Source organism: Rattus rattus, chromosome 15 (genome assembly GCF_011064425.1).
Source record: "Rattus rattus isolate New Zealand chromosome 15, Rrattus_CSIRO_v1, whole genome shotgun sequence".
Taxonomy (NCBI): domain Eukaryota; kingdom Metazoa; phylum Chordata; class Mammalia; order Rodentia; family Muridae; genus Rattus; species Rattus rattus.
Genome location: NC_046168.1, coordinates 51353655 through 51376842, shown reverse-complemented (window position 1 = coordinate 51376842; position 23188 = coordinate 51353655). Strand labels below are relative to the sequence as shown.

Below are 23188 nucleotides of genomic sequence, written 5' to 3'. Positions count from 1 at the left end.
TCACTCGTGTGCTAGAGAAAAGGGCTACAGCAAAAGCTTAAGTGTACCCAGGGCAGCTTGTCTTACCAACACCAAGAACGTAATTTTTTTTTTTTAAAACAGAAAGCACTAGCTATAACTGATACTAGTTAAACCTCAGTAAAAATGAATTATTAAACTGGTCTGCTTATATCCTATTACAGACTTCTTATGAATACTTGATTTTATTTTGTATAATTGACAAGAGTTGACAGGAAAGGACAGATTTAATGACCTCGAATTAAGATCAGCTAGTGTATGTGACACATTGAGAGCCATATCACAGGATGATAAAGTGAGGGGACTCTGAGGAAGCTGAGGCTGTCACAGCATAACAAGTCACCCTGTAGCACCAGCAGGCAACCTGCAACAGCTCCCATATCCAATAGCTCTGAGAGAGATGAGCTACAGTGTCTGTCCTAGAAAAGAGAAACGGCCATTGACTGTGAAGTTATAATATCAGATCTTCGGTCATTAAACTTGATTTTTAAATCATTTATATGACTTAATGACTGCATGAAAATTTTAAACTGATGGCAAGATAAATCTTTCTACAGAGATAATGTGGGTGAGAACAGTGTCGCTGATCTCTCCTCACCCCACTGTAAAGAACAGTGAGGTACTGTACTATGTTCCAAACACTCAGGCTATAATGTTATCACTTAGATACAAGTGAAAAGGATATTGGCATTTATAAGAGATTGATGAAAATTGGTTCTAAAGCATTCACTTCTGCTAATACCACTAAAAGAGCTGTGTGCACTCAGGAGATGTTTGATCTGAATTAAGAAACTGATGGAGCAATTGATTAATTGGAATTTAAGTCATCCGTCACCAGATCCATCAGCAGCGTCATTTACATTCTAAGCAATCCAGCCGTGGCTCACCGGAATGCTCTCATTACTACTTAGTCCATATGCCGCCATGCACTGACTTCCATGCTGTACTGACAAGCACCCAGACGCTGTTGTGTAGGTCTAGACTATGTGTTATACTTAGGACTCCTACACTGACAAAAGTTTAGAATTTTATGATAAAAAAAAATATGCCACAGAGATTTCTTAACTAAAATTGAAACGCAACAAACTCAGTAAATAAAACAAAAAAAGCAGAATACTTAGTTTCTGAAAATAACTAGACAATAGTGAACCATGAGTAAATTACTAAGACATAAAAAGTTTTGCTGACCTTCATGTAAAATGTCCCTCTGTACCCCAGGGAGATGAGCTACAAGACAGTATGACATACAATTGCATGAATAAGATCTAATCCAGAGGAAGAAGTGATAGTCAAGAATGCTATAATTGGAGAAAACCTGTGATTATACAGAAACCCAGTGACAATCTCAAAATGAAGACCAGCAATCAAGAGTTGGGATAGTAGAAAGCAAAGAGAAGGAGTAACTCTGAATTGGAAGCCGGTCATCTGGAGGTAAGGCGCAGCCACGCAGCCGTAAGCTTAGAACAAGGGGAGCTGGAAGTGCACGCAACTGCTCTCTTTCAATTCTGACGTCACTTACAGTTCACAGAGCAGTAAATCACCCCGGAGTTTCTGCAACTGAGAATTCACAAGGAAGGAACTATGACACAAATTTTATCAAATTTGGAAGTTATTTAATCATTTTGTAAAAGAAAGGCACAGTAGAAAGCAATCTGACTTCTTCATTTGAATTTCACAAACAGAAGTCTGTAAAAAGACCATAATAGCTTAAGTCAGACTACAACTACACAGAGATCCTAAAGTCAAATCCACTAGTACTCATGCTATATATACAAATATATATAGACAGAGAAAATTATTTATATAAATAATACAAATTTAGTAACCATGTATACTGTGTATTTTTTCTAAAGCAAAGAAATTAAGCTTCTCAAGTGAATTCATGACCATCAAAATACTGAGTATCACTTGTCCACAGACAGCAACCTTCACAGCATTATGGGACACAGGGCAAGACTGGAGAAGGAATCATCAATTGGGCTGCTCCCTATCTGAGGTAAACACAAAATATCTCATCTGCTAATGCTCCACTCATCCTCTGTTTAGTCCCAAGGCCATGCAAAGGTGCAGTGAAAGATGAGGAAATAATTAGGAACTGCATAATTTTTTAAAAATGGTGTTCTCAGTCTCCAGCCCTTAGATTCCTCCTCCTCAAAAAAAAAAAACTTTAATAATATAATGTATAATGTGTAAAAGTACCTTTCAAACGCAAATATTTTGTTTACTGTCTTAGATACTTTTCTACTGCCATGACAAAACACCATGCCAAAGCATCTTATAAACCAAGTGCTAATTTGAAGCTGGCCTACAGTTTGAGAGGGTGAGACCATGACCATCATGGCAGGAAATGTGCCAGCAGTCAGGGAAGCATGGTGCTGGAGAAATAGCTGAGGACTTACATGTTGAGATATTAGCCAGGAAATGCCCCTGGGGCTGGGGGTGGGGAGGTGGGGAGGTGGGGGGTGAGGCTGGGGGGAGGGGTGTTAACTGGAGTGGCATAAGCTTTTTGTTTGTCTATTTGGGTTGTTTTTCATTTTTGTTTTTGTTTTTGTTTTTGTAATGACAGGGTTTCTTTGTGTAGCCATGACCGTCTTGTAACTAGTTCTGTAGATGATACAGCCCTCAACCTCTCAAAGATCTGCCTGCCTCTGCCTCCACAGTACTGGGATTAAAGGTATGGGTCACCAGGGACAGGAGGCATGGGCTTTCAAAGTTCAAACACCCACTCCCAATGACATATCTCTTTCAACAAGGCAATGTCTCCCAAACATAACATTCTGTCAACTGCAGAACAAGCATCCAAACATCCAAACACACAAGCCTGTGGGGGTCAGGGTGGGGCAATTTTCATTCAGACGACCACACTGACATATTACACTGAATATGCTACTAGCCATAGAGCCTAGCAGGTAAAGTCTATACTGTTATTAGGGTCCAAGAGTCGCTGAAGAAGACCCCAGACTCAAATAGTATGCAAAGACAAAGGTAACTGCAGAAATTAGGACATGCAGGGGTCAACCATTCATCAAAATGGCAATGACTTGAGGGGCTTGTATCTGTTTCATGGAGGGCTAAGAGAATTTTCCAGAAGGGTTAGGTAAAACCTAATATGAGTGGTAGGGGGCAAAGCGATGACATAAGCATAATTCTTATTGGTTGCTATGTTAGTTTGATACGGCCTTGTTTATCTCCTCCAATAGGTGCCCCAGGAGCTGACTCAGCTCTAGACTTAGCCCCCCTAAGTCAGGGCACTAAAGGCTCATTGTCAGGGCTTCCCCATAATTCCCCAGTATGCTTCCAGGGGAATTGAAATTTTATCCCCAAGGTTTTTGGACCTCTCAAATAGGAATGGTGGAACAAACAAACCTTTGAAACCCTGTTTCTCTATACTGACAATAAAAATACTAGTTATAAGTGACAGATGTAAATATTACCTTTTCAATAATTATACTATATAGAAATGGATTAAAGGCTCTAACAAAATGCAGAGATTAACCAAATTCTATTTCATTATATTCTTTAAGTTATCAGCCGTGGCATTCCTACCAGTAGACAATGATTATTAAAGACATATGTGGACATCATCTCCCCTCACCCCCTACAAAAATACAGAGCACATAGTAGGCACATCTGCAACAGAGCCTTGTGAAAAACTCATGCAGGAGGCCACGAAGGCAGCCTTCACGTTATCCCTTAGGCCCTCAGGGAACCCTGTAGGCTGCTCATGTATTTAGACACTGGTTCCCACTTCATAGTGATGTTTTGGAAGTCTGCCCTTACTGGTGGACATTTGTCACTAGAGGTAGGCTTTGAGGTTTCAAAGGCTCTTCTTATTTAGCCCCTTTTCTCTCTTTGCTTCCCAATTTGTTCAAGATATAAGTCCTCAGCTTCTGCTCCAGCCACCATACCCTCCATTTGCTGCCATGCCTCCTACCATGGGACACTACTTGCCCTGGAAAAGTATGAACCCAAATAAACTCTTCCTGCTAAAAGCTGCCTTGGCCATGGCGCTTTATCACAGCAGTAGAAAAGTATAAAGCCTCCCCTCAAGACAAATGGGAGAGCAACTGACTATAGTGGCTCCCAGAAGAGGGCTGCAGTGGAAGTGGGGTACAAGTAAAGGTCAGAGTAGGCCTAGAGGCACAAAAAACACCTAGAGCAAAAAAGAATTGGAGCTGGAGAATGCAGAGCAATCAACCTGTGAGGGAGGTCCTCTCGGAAGACAGGGTCCAAGGTAAAGAAGAGATTGGGTCTCAACAAAAGAAAAACATGGATGGAACTGGCTGAGTGAGGGCTTCTCTGTCCTCCTCAGTAATTACGGGGATTGAGTCTCTGATGGGAAGTGAATGGACAGGAGGTGGAGACAGGAGCCATGAAAGCATCGAGCAAAGCTTCTGACAGGCCGATTAGGTCGCAGAACAGCAACTATGGGTCTTTGCTGCACAGCGCTCCAACGGGCAAAGGAAATGCAGAAGAACCCGAGGGCCAAGCAAGTATGACAGCAGGACAAAGAGCATGTGAGGAGGGTGACAGTCATAACACAGGGGATACACTTGCAAACAGTTACGAGCTTCGCCTTCATCTGAGCAGCACGGTTAGAAGGCCAGCGCTGCAGACTGACTAGAGCTGACCAACTGCAGAGGAGCAGGAAGACTGCGGCTTCGCACAGCACATGAAGCGCTCGCAGACACTATGCCAAGCTGTGACCCAGAGTTGGCTGAGTCAGAATGAGACCACAGCATAATCACCTAGAAATCATGACAAAAGCAAACCTGGGAAATTCACAAATGTGGAATGAAGCAACATAGGAATCACAAAACAACGATGTCATTTCAATGGTGAAATGACAAAGGACTAGAGAGAATACCGTAAGAGGTACAGACATAAACCTCAGCACTGTGTCCTCACGAGCACAACCCACAAGAGAGCAATTTATGACTGCAAACACACACATTAAACACATCCAACCAGCAATCTAACTTTCTTCCTTAGGAAGCCACAGGTACAGAATCAACCTTAACCTTAACCAAAAACAATGATAGATGCCAATAAATGAAATAAAGACAGGCAAACAATTGAGAAAATCATTAAAACTCAGTTCTTTCAACAGATCAATGACATTGACAACCTTTTAGCCAGAGTAACAAAGGAAAAAGAAGAAGGAAGGATGGGACATGGCTACTATTGTTACAGAAACTCTTAGAAAAGATCCTGAGGGAATAAGTATAGCATACCACAAATCAGACAAGTTGTTAAAAAAACACACCCACACACACCATAAAAATGGATTCAAGAAAACGACAGAGTAGTACTTTAGCAAGGAATTAGAAATTAAAAAACAAAACAAAGACCTTCAAAGGCTAGACCCAAATCACTTCACAGATGAACTGAACCAAACATTTAAAGAAAAAAACTCTTCAAAGATTCTTCCAAAAAATAGGATGGGACAGAATAATCCCTAGTGGATGCTAAGGCCAGTACTATTCTGATATCAAAATAAAGGTCTCACAGAAAACCCAAAGGCATTATGCAATTCCAAGTGTGGCTTTTGTGACTAGAGAGGTAAAGGTCAGGTTAGACCACGGGAAACGAAGCCGAGCAGGATGAAGAGAACGTGAAGCCAGAAGCTCCATACACGCCCTCACCTAAGCACCTCGGCCGCTCCAGGATTCCCACCCTGCACAGCGCTGCCACTGGAAAAGTGTCACATCAGGAACAAAGCCCACTAGTGGCCTGCTACACAGGAGGCCACATGACACATGTTTGATAGAAATGCTTGGGAAACTATCCTAATATTGCCAAATGGTACTTGCAAAACAGAAGTAGAAACGTTTTAAAAAGGAAAGTTCTCTTGATAAACCTAAGTACTCCACCCTCTAGTATTAAGTAACTGGGAGTAGATAACTGCTGGGGGTCTCCAGACACAGTAAAGGGAAAACTTGTCATTTGAGTACTTAACACTAGGAGGGACACCTACCAATCTCTACAACAGCTAAAGAACAGAACAGATACTTACACCCGACCAATGGAGTCAAGTTGGGGACCCCTGTAGTTGAATCAGGGAAAGGTAAGAAGAAGGAGAGGAGGAGAGTGACCTCATAGGAAGACCAGCAGTCTCAGCTGACCAGGACCCCGAGATCTCTCAGGCACTGAGCTATCGACCAGTCAGCACACACCTGCTGGTGCAAAGCCCCTGACACATCTACAGCAAAGGACTGCCTAGTCTGGCCTCACAGGGAGAAGATGGCCTAACCCGCAAGAGACTTGAGGCCTCAAGGAGTGGGGAGGTCTGGTGAGGTGGGGGTAGAGGGTGGGAACATCTTCTTGGAGATGGGTGTGGGGATGGGATGAGTAACTGTTGGAGGGCTGACTGGGAGAGGGATAACGACTGGACTGTAAAATAAGATAAAAGAATAGTAATAATGAAAATGATAAAGTAAAACAGAAACGCACACTAAACAAAACAAAATAAATAACAACTTACAAGTCTTTCGGTTACCATGGATAAATTTTTTCCTGAGGGCAATGACCCAGCAAGGTAAGCAACCACAGTACTCTGTAGTGCTGTAGAGAAAGTAGCTCTTTAGCATAAGAGTGTGCTGCCTCGGGATGGAGAGACTGGTCAAGAGCCAAGACTATGCCCCTGCTCTAGGAGAGAGAGGATCTGAGTTCCAGTCCTGGCATCCACATGGGACGGCCCACGGCTGTCTTTAGCTGCAGCCTCCACAGGCACTGTGCTCACACACAGGCACTGTGCTCACACACAGGCACTGTGCTCACACACAGGCACTGTGCTCACACACAGGCACTGTGCTCACACACAGGCACTGTGCTCACACACAGGCACTGTGCTCACACACAGGCACTGTGCTCACACACAGGCACTGTGCTCACACACAGGCACTGTGCTCACATGCACAAACACACAGACGTGTACACATAATCAAAGACTTATTTTTAAAATATGCTGCTTACTCGTAGACAAATTAACAAATCAACTCCAAATCCAATCCCATCCTTTACAGGTAAGATATATGCTAAGGATAGAAAAGAAAATAACAGCTAGTTTTACAAATCAAAATAGTAATTCAGAAATGAGCTATATGCACTCCTTGATATATTTCTGTGTATAAAACCAGTGGAAAATAACTCTTTGCTAAATAAATAAAACCGAAAATGTAAAATAGCAATCAGATGTTAAGTAACACTTATTGAAATAATTAGGGTCTCAAAAATTTTTATGAATGAAATTTCACTCAGATAACTTTTCAAGTAGTTATAAACACTAAGACAGCTTTTAAAATATCAGTAGTTAAATGTCATTTAGAAACAATTTTAAAATATTAAGAAAAATTGTAGGCAGAGAACTTACTTTCACCTATTAAAACGGAAAAAAAAAAAAAAAACAAGCTAGCACATGGAAAGCAGAGGCAAGCATACCTCTGTGAGTTCAAGGCCAGCCTATCTCCAAGTCAGACACAGTTAAACAGAAATGCCCTGTCTAAAACAAAAACAAGCCAACCAACCAAATAAACAATACACTAAAAAAACTACTAAAGAATCATTTAAAATTACCTGCTTTCTCTGAAGTTCTAAGAAATACCATATCTGATGGAATTCTTTGGTTCTGCAAAAAGAAGTAATGCTAATTAAAGATAAAGATTGCCATAATTCCATTAAATAGTAGAAATAGTTAACAAAGACAATTAAAATGTTTAAAGTAAAATTGTACTGAAATAGTTATTATTTCTAATTTTCATATGAAAAACTAACATTTTAATTTACGATTTAGGTGTTTGTAAAATAAAAGCAAGCCATATACAAGGCATTACACAGCTCTTGTCTGGAAAAAGTTAGATGTTGTTATTTCCATAGCATCTTAACCATACACACACCACAGTATGCACACAGGAACTGCATTCTACTCATTCCAAAATGCCTGGGAAAATAGACATGGTTGACCCGTGGCCAACACCAAGGAGCACACCATCAGTAAGATCATTCATTACCTTGGATAAACAAATAAACGAGAATAAGCAAATATAGAAAATGTCCACAATTTGAGGAATTATTTATTCTCTAATGAAGCTGAACAGGATGTAACTAAAAATTCTATGACATATTTAAACTTTCACAAGTCACTATTCAAGCATTTATTATTAATAATTCTATGAATTAAAATACTAAAGAAATAAAATCAACCTAAAGGAAAAGTATACCATTAAAATAATACTTCATGTAATTTCACAAATTAGCATATATACCATAAACAAGTGCCTTACTCTCAAATCCATGAATAATGAAACAAATGCATGTTAGGCTAAAACGAGACATGAGATACAGCTGTTCCTTTCTAACACTAAGAATAAAGGTAATTACATAAGATCTACAGATCCTCACGTCAAAGAAAAAATCTGAGTGAAAACTCAATAGTATTTTTAAAGGAAAGTAATAATTATCTGACAAGAAAAGCTGGGAAAACATTAGGAGGAAACTATATGAGCGCATGGAACACAGTAACTCCAACAGAGATGGAAACATGGGGGTGAGGGGCTAAAATAAACAACGTTTAAGGGCTTTAGGATTAACAATGTCTTCCTCAGGCATTTGGGGAACTGTGACGGCCAAGAATTGAACAGGACATGCACAAGGACTAACTATAACCTAGGAAAAGAACATTAGAGCACAGTGACACGCCAAGACAGCCAAGTGTGCCAATGCCAAACAAGAAAATACAGAAGTAGACCCATTCACATGAGGACACCAGACTCATGAGAAAACTAGCCCTGTGGGCAATAAGAAAAACAGTCTTACAAGAAACAGTCCTAAGAAAAGGAGATACAGGCATGAGTGGAGATGATGCCTACACAAGAATGGATTCACATCACAGTTAAAGTGTTAAAAGTCAAAACAACAGAATTCGAAAAGTTGATGCAGATCAAACATCAGCAAATGACATTATGACTTTTATGAAGAAAAGCTTCATAACCAATATCATCACTACTAAATTATTTTGGAAAAAAAAACCCAAAACTTCTAACTTTAAATGAAAAGATATACTACATTAGACTTCCCTAAAACAAGGAACTTCTATTCAAGTATGCCTGCCTGGAAAGAAGCTGAAGCCTGCAACATATACATCAGTGGGTGCTGAGCACAAGACAGAAAGGCCTGAAAACTCACAAGCAAAAGAAGGGCCACTCAGAAGAAAACACAAGAGATTTCCTCAAGCTCTTACCCAAACACTACAGCAAGACACTTAAGCCATAACAGAAGTTACAGAGTTATTAGATACTGGAGAAATGTATTTATATTAAAACCACACTTAAAGCACACATATCAGAAAGGCACATTGAAAATGCTAAGAATGCCACGGTCGGCAAACATAAAAACACTGCATTTCCCACAGTCATTGGCTTGGTCTACAGGGAACGTACTTATGCTTAAAACCCATTTTCCTCCCAGGTACTTATGTAGCAGCATGTGTGCACAAGTGACAATGGCAAATGTCACAGAAGTAAAAGGAGCCACCTAAATAGACACCAATGGTAGAATGCATGAATGATGGCTCTCCAAAGACGTTGCTAGTCCACTGGACCTACCAGGGACCAAGAAGCCATAAATGCCAGGTTTTCTAATAGTCTCGTCACTATACTTCCATTAGGTGTACAGTGTAAAGACTACTGTAGCTTTGTAATCTCAAACAGAGAAGCATGAGTATGCAACATTTGCAAACTTCTCCCAAGATTGTTTCAGCTGTTCTGGGCCCCGGATGCTATACGGCATTCTCTAATGCGTTCATTGCTACCAAGAAGCCAGCTGAGGTTTTTAAGATGACCTAGCATGGATCTATGGAACATTTTCAGACGTACTGCTACCTTGACAATAGGAACATATGTATCCATGGGGGTTATCTCTTTAACATGTTCCAATCACATTTAAAACTTTGCAAGTTACGAGTTTAGGAGCTCCTCTGTTAGATTTGTTTTAAGTCTTTTGTCCTTTGGATGCTAATGTAAATGGGGTTTTCAGATTATTCACTTCCTAAATCCAGTCTTGGTATTTCCTTCCCATGCTGTGCCATGATGTGCTTACACACAGTATCCCAGACCAGTTGTCCGCTCAGGACTGCTCAACTACTTCTGACGTATAGCTATCTTGAATGCAAATACAAATATTCTTGCGGAGGATTCTGTATCAACATAAATTAATATATCTTTGTGCTGAAGGCACAGGAGTAATACTTATGTATTGTGTATGTGTGCGTACATGCGTATGCATGCATGAGCCATAGCACTCATGTGAAGGCCAGAGTGCAAGCAAGTAGGTCCAGGGATCACACTCGGGTCATCAGGCTTGGCCCCAGGCCTCTTTTATCTCTGCAGCCTCTCTCTAGCCCCAGATCCAGGAGTTAACTGCGGGGTCACTGCCTGTTCACACTGAGTTTCTGTTGGCTGGTTTGGTCTTTGTTTTAGAAACTGTCAAGTGATTTTCCAGAATAACTGTACCATCTTGGCGATGTCAATATTTAGTGACATGAGCATTTTTAGAAAGTTCCTCTTCCAATTCATACATCTTCCTGATAACTATTGAAAAGGGTTTTTGGTGTTTATTTTCATCTGAAACTCTTTGGTAAAATGTTTTCTTAAGTCTTCCATCCATTCTCTCAGGTGAAAATCTTTTACTTCTCAGATTTAGGAAATTTAATCAATCTTTATTAGATTTATAGCACTCAGATGTTTGCACCCAGTAGCGACTGCAGTTTTTTTTTGTTACTATTTTATTTGCAATAGTAGGTTTCTTCTTCCACCATGTGTGTCCCATGGATCAAACTCAGGTCTCTGGCTTGTCAATAACTACCTTTACTATTGAGCCATCCTGCTGGCCTCGTCTATCTCATTTAAACTATTATTTTTTTTAGCATTTCATATATAAGTACTGTATTTACATAATTTGTATAACCCTTTCTCTTTGATTTCTGCCTCAAATTTCTCTTTCAATCCCTCTCAAATGCATGACCTCTTCTTTATTTATTATTGATATAGTTTCGTTATGTTCTTTCAAAAAGCACTTGAATTTTAATAAGGTGAAATTATATTTTTTGTAGCACGCATTATTCCTTAGATATATAATCTAAGAACTGCATTTATATGCCTAGACTCGGACCATTTCCCCTGTGGTGTTTTCCTCGCAGTTACAGTCAACAGTAAGCCCAGGGGCTTCTTTCCCTGTGGTGTTTTCCTCACAGGGTTACAGCTAACAGTAAGCCCAGGGGCTTCTTTCCTGTGGTGCACCGCTTTAATCTTCCATTGTCTCCTTTTATTTCTATTGCTTCTATACCTTTCACCTTTTTCAAAAGTGACTTGTGCCTATCTGGGTGGGCCTATTTCTGGGTTCTTCCTAAGGTTTCATGAGCGTGGTTTCCACCTCTCTCCTACCTGCACTGATTAATGCAGTGGTGGAATATAGGTCTTGGCATGGCAGGAGTCTTCCCACTGTCTGCTTGTCACGACTGCTTGGCTGTTACAGAACCTTTCCAAATTGGTTTTAAGTAAGACTGTCTGTGTCTTTTTTTTTTTTTTTAAACTGAGAAAAGAGAAGGATGGAGGGAGAAAAAGGAGAAAAAGAGGACAGGACAGGAAAAGGAAGGGGAGGAAGGAGAAAGAAGAGAGAAAGGAGGGGGAAAGAAGGTGGAAGAAGGGACAGAATCTTCCTGTGGCTTTGACAAGACCTGTAAGATTGGCTGCGACTGGAAAGTGCTTTTTCAAGGTTGTCTTTTGCTGTGACTATCCTCCCTTTGGTGTTAGAACACCAAAAATTTTGGACTTATAAAACAAGAGTGTGTGCTCTACCCTATTTTCTGACAATCACTATACAAAACAAACGTCAGATCCTCTTTAAAGGCCCAAGGAATAAACCTCTACCTGAATATTTCCTTTTCAAATGTTCTACATTACTAATGCAACTTCTTGGTTGCTTTTATTTTTCATTATTCTACTGGACATTTTCCTTGACACCAACAAAGCAACCCCCTATTCCATATACCTTTGTTTAATTAATTTTATACGGTATATTTTTCTACATATTTTCTTCACCCAGCTCAAGTAGTGAAGTTGAGGTACTTTGCTGGTCAATGACAGAAAGCTCATGTCTTGATTGCTGTGTTTAGAGAATTGACATGAAAATAATGAAGCATTTTCATTATTTTCACTAGTGCCACTGGCTCTCATCTTGTCCTCCAGAGGGTGTCATCTGGGTCCTTTTCAGGAATCCATCTTTGCTGCCTTAAAGTATCCCAGGATGCTTCTTCTACTCATAGACTTTCTATCATACACTGTTCTGTTCTGGGCACTATGATATACACCATATACTAACTCATCAAATTGAAGTATAATAGAAAATGAAGAAAAAAATGTTTTTTTCTTCTTGCTTCTGGAAAAAACAATTGTTCTTCTTCCTTAAGCTAGTTCTGAAGACTAGTAAAGGAACATTATCAACTCCACTCTCAGTCCTGCCTGCTGGGAGTGTTCTAAGCCTTTTTCCTAAACCCCAGATCTTCAGGGACTGAATATATGTCACATACATGCATGTAACTTCTGAGTGACTCTAGCTCTACACAGGTGACTAACTTGATATGTGTAAAGACAGCAAACTATGGCTTTTTTCTTCATTTAAATAAAGGTATTTTCGACTCTGGGTAGATGGATTGTTTTGCTTATACAAATAGTTTGTGTCTTTATCTCAGTTATATCAAGTCTAAAACAATCAAAGCACTGCGGCGTTCTGCACATTTACAAAGTTGCATTCGTACCATGCTTATTTGTTTTAACAAAGATGGCTTCCTTTGGGGCAGGTTAGAAAAAACAAAACCAGAAAACTCTTGCAAATGGTTTCCCTAGAAAGTTACACCTTTAATATTAGGGCATAACTTAGAAGAAAAGTTAGAACTTCCAGTTTCCACCCAAAACACATACACTACAATATGTCAGGCTGTGAGTTAATTCACTGAAGGGAATTGTGGGGATGGCTGTGCTGCTCAATACTGTCACCAAAGCAACACAGGCCACGATACTCTGACGAAGTCTAAGGTGGAGCAGTGGCTATCCAGCATGTGCAGGGAAGGTCCCCAGTGCCAAGCTAATTCATTCTGCAAGTACATAAAGCAGCAGATTCCGTGTTAGTGACAGCACCAGACATTCTGAATTACAAAGAAAAATGTGCCGTTAGGCCATTAGTATAAGAAAATACTTAAATCAAGTAATTAGAATTAAACAGCAAAGGGAATTCATACTACGACCTTAAATTTGTGTATGGACTAAGCCTTAAGCTATTTTTTGGTGGTGGTGGTAGCAGTGGGTGTGGGTGGTGGTGAAGTGTGGTACTACAAGTTCCAAGCAAAGTGTTGTATACAAATGCCACACCCCTAGTCCTAAGACACAATATTTAACAAAAGGCGTGACATAGAAATATTGTACTTATTCTGCTCATAAACATAAAATAGCTTACACTTCCCCACCAGGTCTACGTCTGTACAGTCAGCACACTTTCGGCTCCTTCCCTTACTTGTCACAGCTTCCTTCCCTCTTCAGATGTAATACACAGTATAACAAAAGCTCGGCGGTAGAACGCATTCTCGGCAGAAAGGAGGCCCATAGTTCACTACCCATTATCAACATACAAGGCAAAAGATGAAATTGCATATTAATCAATACAGAAGGAATACAGCCTATGACAGAAAGAAACACCTTAACAAAATTAAGATCTACTAAGTCATGCACTTGGTCAGAATCTACCCTTCAGAAATGTGCAAAGACATAAAGAGGGTCACTATAAAATGAACAACATAATACAAAAACAGAGGAGAAAACTTTGAAAACCATGATGGATACAAGGCTAGGACTTTCTGGCATTTATACACGGAAACACTACAGATGTCTGTTTCAGTAGTCTGCATGCTAAGCACTGCTCCACTTTATAAAATCACACCACATCCCCTGTATACAGAATAAAGTAACAAGAAGATCATTTCTATGTGAAGAAGATACCATGAATCCAGGCAGAGAAGCTGCCAGCCAACAGCAAACTGAACAGTTTTATCAGCCCAAGTGGGAATCTATCTTGGAGACTTTTAAAAGTCAACAAGGAATTTCATGAGAATTCAGATCACAAAGTAAGAATATTCTCAGAGAAGATATGTCCACAGCACTGACATCATGTACCTGGGTGGTGTGCATGGTGCTTACACAGAACAGAATGAGGCAGAGACAGCACACCAGGAAGAATCTCTTACAGAGAGAGAGACACATATATGTATGGGCCCTTACATGTCACAGGATGAGACAAGGACAGCATTCCAGAGGAAAACCCTCGCCTGTATACTCCCCATCCATTCACTCTCCAGACCACAGCAAGCCTGACTGTCTCCATGCCTCATGACCTCTTTTTAGAACAGGGCTTCTTCTCATCATGGCCTAAACTATTTTCTAGTGCTCCTTAACTTTCACTCATTCTCTCTTTAAAATTTAAACCATAAGATTTGGAGTCAATAATTGTATATAACCATCTGGACAAGTAAATTCTGAACACTGATATAGAATTATTAACATTTTGAACACAATTCTGAGGTCAAATGAGATACACTAAACAATTAACATAGGTCTGACATTTAAAAGTATGGCTTTACCTACAGACATTGAAATATAAGGTAGCAAAATAGAATAATATAAATATCTAAATGTAATTAAAATACATCAAATCTTACACAAGCACATTAAGAATTAAAATAACTAACTCAATAGTTCATTTGAAGTCAACATTACTTGTAATTAGGCTAATTTTAATGACTGTTGTACATATAGATCTAAAATATATTAAAAATCACATCAACCTTTTCCACTATGATGAGGTCTCCAACTTGTATGTCTGAACTCTTAACTTGAACTTTACCTTAAAAAAAAAAAAAAAAAAAGTACAATCAACCCAGGCAAACAAAAGTGTACCAGAGAGTAACTATTAATAAGTAATGATTTAAAAACATATTTAGGAAAAACAATAAATAAAAATTAAAAAATTAAAAGCAGAAATCTCTCCTCATACTTTCAAGTTACATTTTGGATATACATAGTCATACATAATTAAACTTATTAGTAAACTACCAAACACACATAAATAACTACCCATTAATAATAATAACAACAGAGCAAGGGTTTTCTTGTGGTAATTTAGGAAGGATTACATGTGGAAGGCTCGTCATGTGGTTTTTTAGTGTTTCAGTTCTCAGTGAAGTAGGCAGTGATCAGGAACGTTGAGAAATAAAATAATCTGGTGTCTGAAGCTGAGTGCCATGGAGATGCACAAGTCCTTAGTACTGTGAGTCACTTGTGACTGACAAGGACACACAGAACGGGTAAAGGAATCTATGAATGAAGTCATCACCCATGAGCATTGTTGTCACGAGTATGACAGAACTGAAAACTGATAGTTTTACTACTCCAAGTAATTTTTCTATGTACATAGTGAGTAAATCCTTAATATCTATATACACACATGAAACAGCTATTTATAAAGGTGCATATATTATACTTAAGTAGCTATAAATACTATCTACAAAATGACGTTAAGCAGATAATATGAAAACTTAATCAAATCACTCCCTCCTCCCATCTTAGCCTCCCTCTGCCTTGTAGGACAAGGGACCACCAAGTGAATCTGTTTCCACAGTTTAATCTGTATCAGACTAACAGGTTTGACTGCAACTTTTACATTCACTTCCCTCTTGTCTAGGCCAGAGTCAGAGCTTTACCAAAACAACCAGGTTTTATACTGAACTTCACTCCTCACAATTTCTCACAAAGCCTTATAGTATGAGAGAGTAAAGATTGCCATTGACTTCTTGGCCCCTCTCTACAGAATCCCTGTGCTGTCTTTCAATTCCACTTTCTCTCCTAGCCAGCCAATTCTCTTTGCCGCCTTCTGCTTTTTTGTATCTGGATTAATACACACATTAAAAAAACTGTAATTAAATTATGTAATATACTAAAATGTCAAAAACATTTTAAAATACAGGAGACACCCCATTTTTATTCTTTTATAAAGCCCTAAAATCCCCCAAAAGGTCGGTTACTTTACTGCATGGTAACAGACATGATAAAGGCCACACACGGTCACTGCTGCCTGCTGCACTGACTGCTCTTCACTTCTGTGGAGTCGTAATTACATGGTCAAGGGAAAATCTACAGTAAGGTGTCAAGATTTCTCAGACATTAATAATCCTGCACTATGAATCAGAAGGCTAAACTGGTCACAGTGGTATATATCTACTGTGTCCACCACGCTGCGGGGAACAACACTGAGGCAGGAAGTCCACTTGACCACAGAGGTTTGAAATAAGTGTGGGATAAGGGAAAGGCTAACCTTTAAAAACCAAACTAGAGAGGTCTAAACACCAGTCCATACAGCATCTGCTCCAAACTCTCTGCAGTTAAAGTCCCCTTTTCACACTTTCAAGACTTGGTACATTGTTTTAACAGCACCTATTTCCTGAACAGTTTAACCTCACACTCGAGAGGCCGCTTGCTCTTGATGGTAGCACTGTCACTGCACAGCCTCAGTAGCCTCACTCTAGTCTCTGCAGGGAACCCTCGGCCCTGAGCAGACCTTGGGACTCTGCACAACCTGTCTACTGAGGACAGCATTTGATCTGCCACTGTCCTGAAGAGGCAGAATGGCTAAGTGGGCCCTGCCAGAAGAAAAGTATCGCTGTGGCTTAACCCCAGGAACCAAGATTTTGTCCTCCCTCTGATGTTCCTTGCAAACAGACCCAGTCTTTCAATGCCAGTCCTTATTTTTAAATTTTGTATGCAGAACATAGCGTAAAATAGACTCCACTGTAATTTCTCTAGTTCAACTGGAACTCCAAAGGAACTCAATGAAAAACCTAAAGATTAGGTTTATCTCCATACCAAAACTTCCAATATTTAACAATTCTGTAAAGATGACGTACAAGTTCTTTATGACAACCTCAACTCAGTGTTCCTTAATGAACTCTCCTACTCTCTGTATACTCCCTTAATGAACACTCCTACTCTCTGAATACGCCCTTGCTCTGTATCCACCTACAACTCACATCTGACAACGGTATAATAGTCCTTGCTCACTCTGACACACTTCTGGCACTTGTCCCATTAGTAAAGCCCCTCTATCCCAGAACTCTTAAGCACAAAGCAACAGGGTCTCTGTAACCTTGTAGTAGTAACTCAATCAACACCAGTCCTATTTTTTTACACATCTCTAATGCTTAAACGCCTAACTTTAAAATGCTATATATGTATCTGAGTAGCCATTAAACTTCAGAATATGATGGTGTATTGTGACATGCCTGCTTCACCTACAAACAAACAATTTCTCCTACAGAAACTGAAACTTAAATGAAAACATCCATAGAAGTTTTACTCAGAATGGCCAAAATCTGAGAAGAGCCAGGTACTCATCGAGAGGTGACAACTGCATACTGAAACCCTACAGGGTTGTGCAGAGGCTGGTCACAGGACATCAGCCCTAGATCTCCAAAGCTGTCTGAAAGAAGCAAACACAACAGAACACACACAAGTCTGTTCCTGGACTTCTCAGGGTTTTAGTGTTGAGACCCACTCATGTTGTGACACAAATCATCAATGGCTGTTCTGGTGTTTGAGGAAGAAGCACCCTCTTCTTGGGTAGAGCGCAGTTGGCTTTTATCAGTTGTTAAGAGGGAAGTGCGACAAAGCCCAAGTGGGCTATGAAGACCTTCCACTGCTCCATCCCTGGCCTAGGGACCTATCTTAGACATATGACAAACATCAACAATCTAAAAGGTCGGATGTGATATTGGAAAGTGGCTAGAATGACAGAAAGCCATAACATGAGCAGAACACAAGGCTCTGAGATGCTAGTGGAAGAGTGGATGTGAAGAGAGTTAGAGCAGACCCTGCCTCAAAGTTTAAAACAGACTGGTGGTATAGCTCAGTGGTAGAGCCTGTACACAGAGCCTGGGTCCAATTCCCTATATTACCAAAACAGTAGCAAGAAAACACCAGGAAAGAGCAGGCACCTAAGCCAAACCAAAGGATAGGACCTATGTCCTAAAACCCAAAGATGATGTACAAAACGTCTTATAGCAGCATAGTGCATGCCTGGGGTGAAAGGGACCCTGGGCTACATGGTATTTACCGTCTGGAAAAATTATTTTCAATTCTAAATATACATCTTTTATAGCTCAGAAGCTTATCTTACAACTGAAAATGTTACTATCAAAAAAATGAAGACTTCTGGCCTCGCGGTAGCCTATGTCTTTATTTCTAAAACTTGGAAGGCAGAGGAAGGCTTATCACTGTGAGTTCAAGGCCAGTATTGTCTATACAGCAAGTTCTAGATCATCTAGTCTACATAATAAAACTCTGTCTCACAACAAACAAACAAACAAACAAATGAAGATTTGTGTGTTCAGTTATCCATGCAAGGACAGAATTCCAACTTGATAATTAGCAAACAGCACACGGCTGGCCAGTCTCATTCACCCTAGCCAACCGTTGGTGCCTTCTATTTCTCTGGCTGTGGGATGATATAGTCTTCCTTGGCTACCTGATTTGAACTAGATGAGAAATCATAGTTCTGGAAGGCAAGAATTCTCCCCACTAACTTTGCTGGAGGCCACACTTCTGAAAGGCAGATAGGCTAGGTCACTAATGCTGCCCAAGCTGCTTTCTAGAGCTTCCAAGGCTGATGTGTTAAACCATTTTACTTTGTCCTACAGAGATGTCTGCTGAGTGCCCTTTCAATGTCAGAGGACCCAAAATATCACCCATAGACCATACTACCACTTACAGTGGTAGTATGGTATTTACCCTGTCTCCTTCTCTATTTCATAAATACCACTTAACTCAATTCTGAGAGGCCACTCCTTCCATGCTTCATCGCCTATAGGTAAATTGTTATTTGAAGAAGGGGGAGGGGAAGAGGAAGGGAGGGAAAGGGAACAGAAAAAGAGAAAGAAAGACAGATGGGGGAGAGAGATGGAGAGGAGAGAGAGATAGACAGGAAGACAGGGAAGGGAGGAAGAGAGAGACAAAGAAGGAAGAGAAAAGGAGAGAGGGACAGGAAAAGAGAAAATAAATAAATGAATGAGTGAATGGAGAGAGAAGGGGAGAGGGAGAGGGAATATGAGAATAAATGCCTGAACATATGTGAGGTAAGTCGTGGAGAAAACAGTGAGAGACTAAATCACAGAGAACACAGCACCAGTCACAGAACTATGAAATAAGAAGCCTACCTGCTAGATTACAAAATCAAGCATGTCAGACCTTTTCATCCAAACAGTGGATGGACAGATCACCTCTCAATGTAGAGCACAAGAGCACTGGCGACAGTAAAGGGCTGTGCATGAACAATTCCCAAAGTTCGAATTCAGCAGAGGAAGGACTCGAAGGCCCTCCAGACAGCCCTTGCTCAAGCTGCTCTGTTTCTTCCCTGCAGCCTGGGCTGACATACACAACATTCACACTTTGCACTAAGCATGTCAAGAATGCTTCCTGCAACACTTAGGCTCAGACAAGAGGCTACTGGACAGTATGACCCCCGGTCTGTTTACTGGTCTATCCAGTATTTTGCTCTTACAAAATTGTAATTGTTTAGCCAGGGAAAACAGGTTTTAAAAGTCTTTCTACTGTTATTTCTTAGCATGTATCAAAGTAATAGACATTTGAATGGTATTTTAAGTATTTTATTTTAAAAACTGCAGTTTGAAAGGGGGGCAGTTCAGCTATTAAGATAGCTTGCTACTTTTGTAAAGTTTCAGTTTTCAGCACTCACAATGGATGGCTTACAACCTCCTCTAACTCCAGGGAAATCAATGCCTTCTTCTAGCCTCCACTACTGAACACATGTGCATGCAGGATACACATGCATACATACATACATACATACATACATACATACATACATACATACATACATACATACAAAATCATCCATCCATCCATCCATCCATCCATCCATCCATCCATCCATCCATCCATCCATCATTTTTCAAGACCTGATTCTCTGGTGCTGTGATTAAGGGTGTGTGCTACCACTGCCTAGCAAATAAAACTTTCTGCTGAAAGACAGACACATGGAGCTTCCTGCTCTGCATGCTGTACTGACTGACTAGTTCACTTATCAATCTCCACTGACATCACCACTCCAATCACCAATGCACCAATGCAAACATCAATCTCTGCTCCATCACAAACACTAAAGTAAAACTAAATTCAAAGTAAGCCAGAGTCTATAAACTGCTCTCAAAATAACAATATAAAGTCAAACCTAATTTACCTGGCCTTTGAGGGTTCTTCTTATTAAAAGTAAATCTTACCTTCCTTTCTAGCAGTCACATGTGTTCACACGTGTGCACACAGGTAGAAGTCCATGTTAGGTGTCTTCCTCAATCGCTCTCCATCTTATTTTTTGAGGCAGTCTCTCTAACTAAACTTGGACTCACTTATGGGGCTAGACTGTGGCCAGTGAACACCAGGCATCTGCCTCTGTTCCCCAAACATACACCCTCACCAAATCCTGGCCTTACAGATGTTAAACAGTACACCCAGCTTTTTCCTAGGGTGCTGAGAATCCTAACTCAGATCCTCATGTGTATGCAGCAAGCACTTTAATAATTTAGAAGTGTGTAGTGAGGAGAGTAGTCTTCTCTGTGTGGTAGCAGACAACTTGATATTTACACAGACAAATGTGATGTCTGCAACACATTATACAGGAGAGTGGATCAGAGTTAAACGCAGAACTTAAACTGTAACTGCTAAAAGACCAGAAAAATCATTACAGAGTTGGCCAGTTATTTCTTTGCTACAATACCAAAAACACAAACAAGAGAAAAAAGTGAATGAATTTGACCAAACAAAATGTTTATGCATTAAGAAAGTAAAAATGTGAGCCCACAAAATTGGAAGAACTATGTGCAATCATAAATCTGACAAAGGATTTCCCTATGATACCTAAGAAACAAAACTCAGCAATGGACGCCTAAGGGCTCAGTAGAAAAAAGTGGCTGAGAGATCTGAATATTACAACATCCAAAGGAAATCTGCAAACGGACAATAAGCACACAGCACACCCAACCTCAATAGTCATTAGAAACGCAAATAAAACACACATCACTACAGAAACCTGGAAGACAGGGACAAGTACTGCTGAAGACATGGCAAAATCAGAACCCGTGTGCACCACTGGCAATAATGCCCAATGCCACAGCCAATCAGAACCGGCATGGTGCTTCCTTCAGAGTGCTGCACAGACTCATCACCCAAGAGAAGTGAAACAACGTTTATGAAAAAGCTGGTACAAAGTATTCATGGGAATGTTAGTCACAACCATGAGAGAATATCAACAACCCCAACACCCGCCCAGTGTTGAGCAGGTAAACATGTGCTGTGTAGAGCTGCAGAATGTTACCTGCCAACAAAAAGAAAATACCACTTTATGCTATAACATGTATGAGCCCTGAAAACATGCCAAAGGAAGGAAGCCAATGACAAAAGACGGCCGTGGTTTATGACTCCACTCATATGAAATGTCCAAAACCTGAGGAGGCAAAACCTGAGAGAGACAGAAAAGGCAAAGCAGAAGTCACCCAGGACTTTGGTGGAAGAAAAGGAGACAAAAATGAAGAAGGAGCCCAGTGAATTTTGGTTTTGTTTTGTTTCTTTTCAGGAAAGTCACACTTTAGAGTTCAGTGTGCCCCATCCTGTTCAATCCTCAGTTCTTCTACTGTCACAGAGTCTGTAACAGGCTGCCCCATTCTCTTCCTGATAGACTGCTCCTTTGTCAACTACACACTAAAAAGTGAGGAAAATGAGCTCTGTAAGCATTTGTTAGGAGGGGAGCTAATGCCCGAATGGGGCAAGGAGCGCTAGGTATGCACCTCTGGCCATATCGAATGACAGCACTGACTTCAGAGGCTTAACGCCATGGTAACTGACCTTTATGGGTGTGATGAACAGTAAGACACCCTTCACAGTATTACTGTGCATCACAGGACACGTGCAGCTGGGTTTCCTTTAAATCTATTACAGCATTCTAACAGCACTTCATATAGATTTATGTCAATGTGTGCACACATGTGTGTTTGTATATAACATGAAAATATAGCTATGCATATACATACAAACATACATGTCAAAAGATCAATCTAACTGAGATTCTAGCACTATGTACAGTAAGAAATTGGATCCCATATACAATCGTGTGTGCTTTCAAGAACAGGATGAACATGCTTCCCTTTCTGTGTTAGCTCTAACATGCTTATGCTAAGCAAATGCTAGAAAAATTAAGTCTCTTGCTAACCTCTTACTGTAAGCTTGCTATATAACTGTGAATTCATTTCCTTGTCTCGCTGAAAACGTCGAAATTCATCAATTGCTTCACGTGCAATAGTAACGGCCATGACAAATCCCTATAAAACAAAAAAGTATTTTAGAAAGCAGAACAAATAAAGCAGAGGAAAATGCTTTATTATTTAGTTTTACTTCCCCCTTCAATTTATATTACTCCTCCCTGAAACACAAAATACATGAAAATAAAAACTATAAAAATGCATACAATGTGTAGTAAAACCTGACAACCCTCAGACTAAGGAGACAGCTCACACACTGTTATACTGACTGGACTGTAGAGATGAGAACGATTTCATTTTGCTTTTTAAGTAAACTGTCAACTGGTAGCTTGCATGCTATCTAAACGAAGCTTCAACAAACTTATAATCTATTGTGAAACCTGACGCAGATAGTATCTGTCATTTTTAAAGGCTACATATGCATTTTCTGATAAGCTACAGGGAAATTCTTCCAAGATGGGCAGAGTGGCTCACCCCTATAACTCTAGTGCTAGTGAAGCTGGGGTCCTATCAAGAGTGTGCGGCCAACATGGGCTAGCTACATAGTGAGTTCGAGACCAGCCTAATCTATAAAGTGAGATTCTAACATATAAATAAGTAAGTAAATAAATAAATAAGTGGAAAAAGAGTGGTATTCAGGTCACTTTGCCCATGATAAAGCAAAGATCCTTCTTCAACAGCCATAGTCTTGTTCTGATGACTTAGATTCAGCACATTGTAAACAACAGAGCACTGAATGAATTCCATTCA

At 40.1% G+C, this 23188-nt stretch overlaps 1 protein-coding gene across 2 annotated transcripts in view; it reads right to left on the bottom strand.

The window, feature by feature from the left end:
* Positions 1-23188, bottom strand: part of Atp9b (ATPase phospholipid transporting 9B (putative)) — a 188400-nt gene that overhangs the window by 119173 nt on the left and 46039 nt on the right. For both annotated transcript variants that reach the window (XM_032885744.1, XM_032885745.1), the window contains exons 5-7: positions 22390-22498; positions 14906-14964; positions 7594-7645 (exon numbers count right to left, since the gene is read on the bottom strand). In XM_032885744.1, the coding sequence (XP_032741635.1) occupies positions 7594-7645; positions 14906-14964; positions 22390-22498 (220 nt within the window). The remainder of the gene's footprint in view (positions 1-7593; positions 7646-14905; positions 14965-22389; positions 22499-23188) is intronic.